The sequence below is a fragment of the Pipra filicauda genome, unplaced genomic scaffold (genome assembly GCF_003945595.2).
Source record: "Pipra filicauda isolate LSUMZ 115617 unplaced genomic scaffold, ASM394559v2 scaffold222_size1277272_pilon, whole genome shotgun sequence".
Taxonomy (NCBI): domain Eukaryota; kingdom Metazoa; phylum Chordata; class Aves; order Passeriformes; family Pipridae; genus Pipra; species Pipra filicauda.
Genome location: NW_024104335.1, coordinates 1,198,521 through 1,208,189, shown reverse-complemented (window position 1 = coordinate 1,208,189; position 9,669 = coordinate 1,198,521). Strand labels below are relative to the sequence as shown.

General features: G+C 36.9%; 1 protein-coding gene across 1 annotated transcript in view; it reads right to left on the bottom strand.

Annotated features, from left to right (window-relative positions):
- Nucleotides 1–751: 751 nt before the first annotated feature.
- LOC120323270 (potassium voltage-gated channel subfamily KQT member 1-like) overlaps nucleotides 752–9,669 on the bottom strand; it is a gene marked incomplete at its 3' end in the record, with an annotated part of 37,974 nt that continues 29,056 nt past the window's right edge. The window contains exons 2-5 of the mRNA XM_039381420.1: nucleotides 8,896–8,971; nucleotides 2,193–2,287; nucleotides 1,468–1,514; nucleotides 752–813 (exon numbers count right to left, since the gene is read on the bottom strand). Coding sequence (XP_039237354.1) covers nucleotides 752–813; nucleotides 1,468–1,514; nucleotides 2,193–2,287; nucleotides 8,896–8,928 — 237 coding nt within the window. The remainder of the gene's footprint in view (nucleotides 814–1,467; nucleotides 1,515–2,192; nucleotides 2,288–8,895; nucleotides 8,972–9,669) is intronic.

The window sequence follows — 9,669 nt, the reverse complement described above, 5'->3', positions numbered from 1 at the left end:
CAGATACATGAGTGAAATGATGCTACACTAAAGAAATTCTTTCACTCCCTCACCTAATCACTGTAAGAGATCAGTAAAGGATTCAAACTATTTCTCTTAACTCTTCCTTTCTTTTCTTAATACCAATGTAGGCAAACCTATATTTTTTAAAAATGACATAGCCTGTACCTGTCATCTAATTTTTCAAGCACAGCCAGGATTGAAATAAAGGGTTACAAAGCACTTAACTGATAATTTGTGATTATAGAACAAGTCTGATTTTTCTGGATTCATGTCACTTGAAAGGAGAAATTTCATTTGTCATAAGGAATGAAAACCAGGATGGAACAAAGTTTGCTATTTCTCTCTCTAAGGAATTGTAGGTGGACTTATATAAACAACAGAGCAATGACCAAAGGGAAATCTTAGGGACCATAATATACTGAGGTATTAAAGGAACAGAGCCTTTTATCTACTGTGGAGGAAGGAAGTAAAGCATCGAGACATATGTAATATATGCAATTAAAAATAAAAAAACCCAAGAGAGTCCCAAAAAAGACTGAAATCAATTAAAGTCTGTTTTTGTCTTACTCTGTTAAAATGACAAGTAAGAACCAAAAATGCAATCTACCACAAAAATTATGCTCCATCACCTGGAAAAGCCAGGCTTTCAACTCTATTTTAAGCTGAATTTTCCTCCACATCCCATGAAATAAGCACTGTTCGATCACAAACCATGTCCTCATTCACTGACAGTTCAACTGAGGCTTACCTTGTCCTCCACTCTGTTCAGCCTGGCACCAATCGTGTTATTTCCTCGATCTTTGCTTTTCTCTGTGGAACAAGAAACATTTTCAACTTAATATATGGTGGTATAACAAAATAGCAGCTAGCCACAACAGGGTGTGTTTAACTAGGCCACCAACACTGTGTAACTGAATACCTTTGCCAGGGTGATAGATCTATTCCTTAAAAGCAGTTTTTATTTCTTTTTATAGCATTGGCCCACGCCACAGCATTTAATAGCCCTTAAGTTTAAGGCATGTTCAACCTTAGTTTTATGCTTTAACCAGGAAGAAAAAAAATGTTCCCAATTTAGTTAATATTTTAATTGCCACTTAAAAACAATCTGCCATTACACAAAGGACTCTACAGTCAACTCAAAATAACACATTTGGTGACATGTTTCCCCCCCACATTTTTCCCCCCACAAAGTATGTAGAAAATGACTTTTCAAATGACATAAACAAAGAGTTTTCATTAGCTAGACTTGTCACAAACAAATTTAGTCCTTTGTGCTAAATAAGAACAACCCTAATTTAAAGGTGTTGATGACTAAATATTATTGCCAATGCCTAATCCTCAGAGCACAACCAGTTGACACTGTTTAAAAATTTGGCAATAAAATGAAAAGTATTTTAACAAGCATTTTCCATTAACTATAACTTTATCAGATTAATTTTAGACATGTCCTTTGTATTAACTTACCTGAGACAGAGATAAAAAGAGATGGCTTCCCTATGGACTGGTCCAACCTATAAATCAAAAAGAATAATTCTTATTTTTTTATTAGCCGAACCAGCATCTTCACTTTCTCTAGCTGGAGCAGGGAGGCCTCTTCACAAACAAGCAAAGTGAAGTTCAAATAATTCTGGGTTTGTCCTGTAAGTGAAGCCATTGCTTTGTGCTAAGAATAGATTAAAACTAAAAAAAAAACAAACCAAAATGGGATTAGACTTAGATTGGTCTACAGCTTCTTTAACAACTGTAGTTTCACCATGCCCATCACTTTTCCATGTGATCAGCATTGTTTCCTCTTTTCCTTGTTCCTCTGCAGCTTTCTTGCTGCATCTATCTGTCATCTCTTAGTTTGCTCTTAAGTGCAATTCTACCAGAGTTGGTGAGAGTATTGCACTCTCTAGGTATAATACAGCCCCTAACATACAAGGATTTGACATATAGTCAAAGCTAGCAGGAACTGAGGTAATACATGTACGTCCTAATCGTCAGATTTTTAAGCCTTTTGTCTTCTCCTCCTGGTAGGAAAAGAAAATTTTTACTCAAATGTCACTTTATATTCACTAACTTTGCACAGTCCTACCAATATGGTAGGACACCATCAGCTTTTTGTCCGTGAGGCCCAATCACTGCCTAATTTACAAACATCCTTCTGCTGCTGTTTATGCATACCAACAGTGAATTCATGGACATACCTCCTCTGTAACTCCTTGATTCGCACCATCAGGTTGAGGTGACCCTGAGAATACTGCTCAATAACATCTCGGACATCATAGGGCTTTCTAGCTTGCTGTAAAATAAGAGACAAAAAACATGCCTTTAAGACACAAGGATGTAGGAATGGTGTGTGACAATGTAGATGTTTTTGAGGAGTAAACAGCAAGTTCTTTTAATTCCTTTTAACAAAGTTGTTATTATAACTGTATGAGTTACTTTGATTGTTGCCATGATCACACATATTTGGTGATTTTGACAATTCTCATTTCATCCACCTTTTTCTAACTGCAGACCTATACGCCTTTCAAGAGATTATCCACCAAACTGGAGCCCAAAAGAACTTGGAGACAAAAAAAGTTTATCTGGCACTTTGATCAGAAGTCTGTGCTCACTCTAGTTGCTTCGGAACAACTTTGGCCACTGAACAATAAAGAGGTCTTTCACTTGCACAAAGCCCCTGTTCTCCGTCAGCAGCTGGGGTTCTCAGTTCAGGTCTTACCACAGGAAGGTTAAAGCACAATCCTTGATGAAGGTGCAAGACTGATTTCCTCTTCCAGAAAGAGTGGCTGAGCTTTCAAGGCTACTGGGAAATACTGGTGCAAGGAATGACGAGGGAGAAAGCCCTCTGTCTGTAATTTGAATGGCATACATGGGAAAGACTTAATCTGACCTTAGCAGTAAAACAACTTTTTTTTAGAATTAAAGATAAGGGCAATACTATTAACCTATAAACACCAAGACTAACTGGAAAGCAAGTGAACAAACATTTCAAAGTGCAGGAACAAATTAAAAATATCTTAATCCTACATCTAGAAACTACAGTGCAATCAGTGCCAGAATTGTTTGGTTCCCAGCACAGGAAAGTCGAGGACCTGTTAGAACGAGTCCAGAGGAGGCCACAAAGATGACCAGAGGGCTGGAGAACCACTCCTATAAAGACGAGCTGAGAGAGTTGTGTTGTTCAACTTGGAGAAGAGAGGGTTCCAGGGAGACCTCATTGTGGCCTTTCAGTACTTGAAGAGGGCTTTTAATAAAGATGGGGACAGAGTTTTTACAAGGGCCTTTTTAGTAATAGGATAAGGGGGAATGGCTTCAAGGTGAAAGAGGGCAGGTCTAGATTAGATATTAGGACGAAATTCTTTACTTTGAGGGTGGTGAGACACTGAAACAGGCTGCCCAGAGAAACTGTGGTTGCCCTATTCCTGGAAACAATCAAGGTCAGGTTGGAAGGGGGCCTGAGTAACCTGATTGGTTGAAGATGTCCTTGCTCAAGCCAGGAGGTTTGCATTAGGTGACCTTTAAACATCCCTCCCAACTCAAACTATTCTATGATTCTATGATTTCTGACCCATTCATAATGCTGTCTACAGATATCCTGTAGCTAATTTCAAAGTTTAGTGAAAACTTTGGTAACACTGTTACAACTTCTTTCTTGCTGTTTTTAGAACAAGAAAAAGAGTTTACAGTGGTACCTTCTAAGATACCAGAATCTGTATCCCATTTGAGGTCTCAGAACTGTTCTGTCACCTGTACTTCAAAAGCAGATGTCTCTGCACTGCTTTATCTTACGTCACACACTGCAGGTTTTCCTCAATTCCATGCCACAAATACCTTCTTTTCTAAGCCAAAGGAAAGTGGGATACAATATAAAAAACAGGCTGTGGCAGTCCCCTGTGCAGTTCCCTGCACCTGCCTGAGAGGTAGCTCCCACATTTCAGGAATCATTACTTTAATAACATCACTTCATTAGAAAAATTATATTTCAGTCAGCCAGATTCCTGCAAACCTTGCATGAACATGATATACTCACTAAGGAAGGCTAAAGAGGAATGGGAATTGCTTCAATCTAACCAAGGAGCACAGAAGAATTCCCAAGAATCCCCACTGCTTACACACATATAAATCATAACTAACATCCACAAAAAAAGAAATATGGTTCAATGATGGCATAAGCCATCTTTCCCTGGACTAGTACTGTGAACATGATGATATTAAAAAAAAAAAAAGAAAAGAAAAGAAGTGTTCTAGATTATTTTTGTACTGTAAATAAGCAAGAGAGAAATCTGAAAGATGAGCTTGAAAACTCCAGGTTAAGAAAAGCTGTTAATTCAGTAAGAACAAAGATGAAGAGCTTTCTCTTGCCATCCTCATACTCTCACACAGGAGCCTGACAGTAGACAGACTAGGTATGTCTCTGCCTATTTATCCTTTACAGGGCTGTTTCTTCCTCTTTTAAACATGAATTGAAAACCTGGAGTAAACAGAATTTATGAATAAAGCTTAATTTCTGAGTACGATAGGGTATTTAATAGTCAGTACTGATTTTTCTGTAATTACTTCATATTGAAAGCTGATCTTTCATGAGAAAATAGTCCTGATGTTAATTTTTTAAAAGGAAAAAAACCTGCAGCAGGCAATGAATGAGTATTGAAGAAACAGAAGTAGAAGCCAGCCCTGCAGCTTTCCTTTAACTCTTCTTTACTTTTGTTCCTCTGCTAATTAACCAACACTCATGGCAAAACTTCTTAAATGAGTTAAAATTTCCCCCATCATATATGAAAGTTTGCAAAAGGCACAAAAGCCAATGTCAAATATTAAATGTGCACTACTGGCTGTTGCTGTTCCCTAGTAACTGGATGGGCAGGGAGGCATAACCTGGGAAAGGGAGAGGGGAACATGGGCAAGGGGAATTTGTGGGAAATGTAAGCAAATAACAGTAAAAAAAAATGGGTAGAACATCCTGTGAAGCACAGGACACTGAAGTATATTGTTTGGTACAGCCCAGTATGGAGATTAGAAAAGATTGCACACACAATTCATGATTCATACCACGACAAATGAATTACGTAAGATGATGAACTACAAGACTATAAATGTAAGATTTTCCAGGGAAATTGTAACAGATCAGGCAACAGTTATGTCATCAGTAGAGTTGCAACCTGTATTTTTAATTTATGCTATGTATAGAACATTTGCCATGGTGAAAGACGTAGCACAAGTTAAAATTGTATTTTAGAAGGAAATTAATTTACTCAACAGGAAGAATTTACATGTAAAGAAAGTAAAAAAAAAAAAAAAGATTTAAAAATGACAATGGGAAATCAGAACAAATTTTTGGTCTCTGGATCTGTGATGGGTACCACAGTTGTATCCATGTTCATAAGTTTTAAGACTTTTAGAAACTTTCCTAATTGGAAAACAAAGGCTATTCATTCATGAATCAAGCTAATGGAATAACTGAGTATGGTGATTTTCTTTCTGAAATTCAATTATAAGGTTAAACTGTGTCAAAGACATCTGAGTTATAAAAAATACAGAAAATTGATTTTTGGTAGGTGGGGTGAACAAATCCTAGAAAACAATTAATTTCTAAGTCTACTTTCCCTGTAATCTGTAGAATCCTTCCTTAACCATAAGCCATTCACCTTAACTGATGCATAGGACTTGTGTTGACTACTAGTAGAATGTGATCTTTTGTACTGAATTTGAAACAGTCTACAGACTTTATGAGAACATAAACACATCTATAAAAAAGGTATTAATTCTTTATAATAGTATGCTGGGTTCTTACACGGGTATCATCATAAGGACTATATTTAAACCCAACTTTGAAATACAGTCTAAATTATTCTCTTGCTTATTTAAGAGGAAATGAAACCCATTTGCTTCACAAAGACTTGCTTTTCATGTCCTTTCAAATTCTTTGTTTCCCTGTTTAGTTTTTCTTTATTTATTTTATTTATTTATTTTTTTTTAAACAGGAAGGCTTTGCTTTCTAGCTGGCTTTTGTCCTGGTGGTACCATCACCTCCTGTTATTAACTGATCTCTTAAAAAAATGTATCTAGTCAAATTTAGGCATACAGGTGTGTCCTGCAAACAGCTGGTATAGTTTAAGAACCATGCTGAGTTCATGCTGGGACCTGTTTTGCAAAATTTTCCTCTTCCTCTCCTTCTTCCTATGCTGCCCTTCTCAAAAGCTTCACAGGCATCTCTAAAAAGTAATCCTTTAAAGTGTTGGCCTTGCTTAATGTTCCAGCTAATTTTAAGCATGAATAGTCCAATGGACTTCAGATGAAATTCGGTTGTGGGTTTGTTGGTTTTTTTCCCAATAGTTATAGGAAGAAAATATCCGAATTTTTTTAACATATATTTCACATAAACACAAATCTTAGAAAACAAATATCTACCAGAAAACAGCTACACAGACCCCTTACATTCTGAAAGATACATTTTTAAAATGCATCTTCTGCTTTACCTTAATTTCAGATATTACATTGGTCTGGTTATTAGAAACAGTACAGTCATTACTTGGCACATGTTTAAACATTTTAATTTCTTATGATTATTTTATGTGCATACAACAGAACAAAGCAGATTTACAACGTACTTTTGATGAAAGAATAATGGCAGTGGTTATCTCTTTAACTACTGGAGAGATTTTCAAAAGCACCTTGTGGCTTGAATTTCAAGGTGACTTTGTGCATTACGTTACTTAGGTGCTTTGGAAAACTGTACCTTTGGTGCTCTCCAAATTTTTAAACTCGGTCATAACCTTGTATTCAGAAATTATGGAGAAGTATCAGATACCCCCTTACATTCCTATTGGGAGATTCTGTTTCTGACAGAAACAGCAGCGTATCACTTGCACACAGGAGTGATTTGAGATACATTCTACTTCAGCCAAACTGACATTTTTAGTTCTTTAGTAACAGCTAATATCGATCGTTCAGGAAGAAGAAAGACTGCTAAAGGAGGATGAGAGACAACCTTGTTGAGGGATTTTGTAGATGGCCAGGACCAGGTCTTTTGCAGATCCAAAAGTGAGAGTACAACTGAGAAGCCAGATTAGCAACTGAGATACTGAGCACAAACAAGTTTTAAGTATGAACTGAATGGTCCCATTCTATTCAGTCAAATGCTTTTTCAGCTTCTATCAAATCATCTGCCGCAGGGGAGTTTCGTTTATTTGCCAGGTGGATAATGTTGCACACAGTGTTCAGGCATTTTCAAAATCTGTTTCTGACAAATACCACTTGGGAGGCAGATATACAATATGTAGATTTCTTGTTTCTAAGCAGTTTAGTTAATACCATGGCAAATATTTTATGATCTAAATTTATGAGAGCACTGATCCAGTAATTACCACAGTGCAAAGGATCAAAATTAAGTGAATAAATTAAAGTTAAATGGAACTGGCCATATTTAGGCAATTTTTCACACAACAGCAGTAGACACATCATTGGAATGGGCTACATCCCTTGCCAAGTTACAAGTGCTGGCCAGCAAGTGCGAAAGAACTTCTAAACAAAATGACTATAAATATTATTTTCAAGTAGTCTGGACATTGTGCCTTACTTAACCTTAGTCTAATAATAAAAATAGGTGAAATGTGATAGCTGAAAGTTTCTGAAAGTGCTCTCTTCAAGAAAAGCCTGGCCACGGGTGATTTCAGCCTAAATGGTGATGGTATGAACACATTATACATAACAGAAAAAATTTTCTGAAAAGTTTAGGCAAGCTTAGCCATAAATTAGATCATGGATTTTAGTAAAAATGAAAGTATTCAAAGTAGAAAATTGCTAAGGAATTCAGACAGTGCTTCTAAATTTCAATAAGGAAGTCAGAATCATGGGTTTGAAATAGCAGCTAACACCGTCTTACAGATATATTGGACTGTTAGTCATCATCATCACCTTCTGGATCCTAAATTTTGTGCCCTTGAAATTTGAAGGAAAAAGGACACCCTCCCTTTTTGGAGGGTCTAGATTAAGGGTGGGAAAGCTTTTTGGTCTATTGTAAACAGTAGTGGAGAGGTCATATATGAAAACGGATGTGGGCCATTAAGACCCACTCTTCCTTTGCATTTTCAGTTGTGAAGCCTGCTCTCCAGAGATTACCATTATTCATTAATTTTAAGTAAAGTTATATATATATATATTCACCTGGTTTAAATCAAGCTGAAGGCTGTTAACATGTGTTTTTACTGGATTAACCAAAATTGATTTTTAGAAAGTTTGCAGTCATATTTTTTTATTCAGACCGGGTAACAAGGTTAATTGGCCACTGTTAAATGCTTATGGCAGCACAAGACCACAGCAAGTGAAGTGGTACACAGGAAGGGTATGTCACTGAGGGTCAGAGGAGTGAAGAGAACAAGTATCTCATAAACTGGGAAGGAGGTTTCTTACCTATGCGGAGGGAGAAGGGAAAAGAAAGAAGACACCTTCAAACACACTAACAAATTTCCACCCTGGTTTCTTATCAGGACTTCATTATCATTGAGTAAGGGACAGAAACAAGGCTGAGGTAGTATTTTAATCTCTAATCCTACTGACTCGGCATGACAGCAGCATACAGCTCAGAATTAATGGAGACATACGAGAATGTTTGCACTGCGAGAAAGAGACAGCGATAACAGAGGGTTAAGGGTCAAGTCCATTAGCAGAAAATAACATTTTAATTCAGACTGCATTTCAGGAGTTTAGCCTATTTCCAGTGCATCCACAGTTGACTAACCTGCTGCGAAACAACCACCCTATTGAAGGAGGGAGAGAATAGTGGGTGTAGCTCACCATTACTGAAATGAATTGTGTTAGTCTCTCTTAAGTTTCTAAAAGAAACAATGAATAAGGAGAATAAAAGGGTTTATTTAGAAAAGAAGCTTTTTATTCACAACTCACCTGAAACTTTTTCTTTGCCACAAAGTACTGCATCCTACGAATCACCTTAATTGCAGCACGGTGATGTTCCCGCAGCCTGTGGGAAAAATGAGGCAGGTGAGTGGGGTGAAAGAGCATCTCCATCCAGACAGTAAATATAACAGTCTGCAGTAAATGCTTCACTAACACGTGAATGTGTAATGGAAGTAGTTGCAATTACAGCCTGGGAGCACAACACACCATTATATTGACCTTCCTCACCTTTCAAGAGGGCTATAAAAATCCAGGGTTTTATCTGACCTATGCTGGGTTTGCATACATTTCACAGGTAAAAGACATGTCCACATAACCTCTACCCACATCTCCCAGTTTCATTTTCACAAAAAAAGCCCAAACTCTCAAGTTCCTGCATATTCAGCCATGAACAGTTTTTATACAGTCACTCCAGAAATCCAGCTTTCAGTTTTGAGGTTTGTTTATTTTTGTGGTGTTCTCCCCCAGTTCCTACACAATGTTTCTTCAATTACAAGAATTCTTTGTTTTTCAAAGAATTATTTAAAAAAAACACTTAGAAGATTTTTGAGTTGTTGACTCCCTAAGCAATCCAAATGATCTAGTGGTAGCTGGATGCAACATCTACATACACATGAATTCCCAAGCTGAACTGTAAGTTTATATAAAGACAAAATAATCTGAAAGATCTTTAAAAAATCAAATGCATTTGCATATGAACTGAAAGCAGAATGAAAAAATAATAATTTGCTCTTTGTACTTTGAAATAACTGATTTCCATAG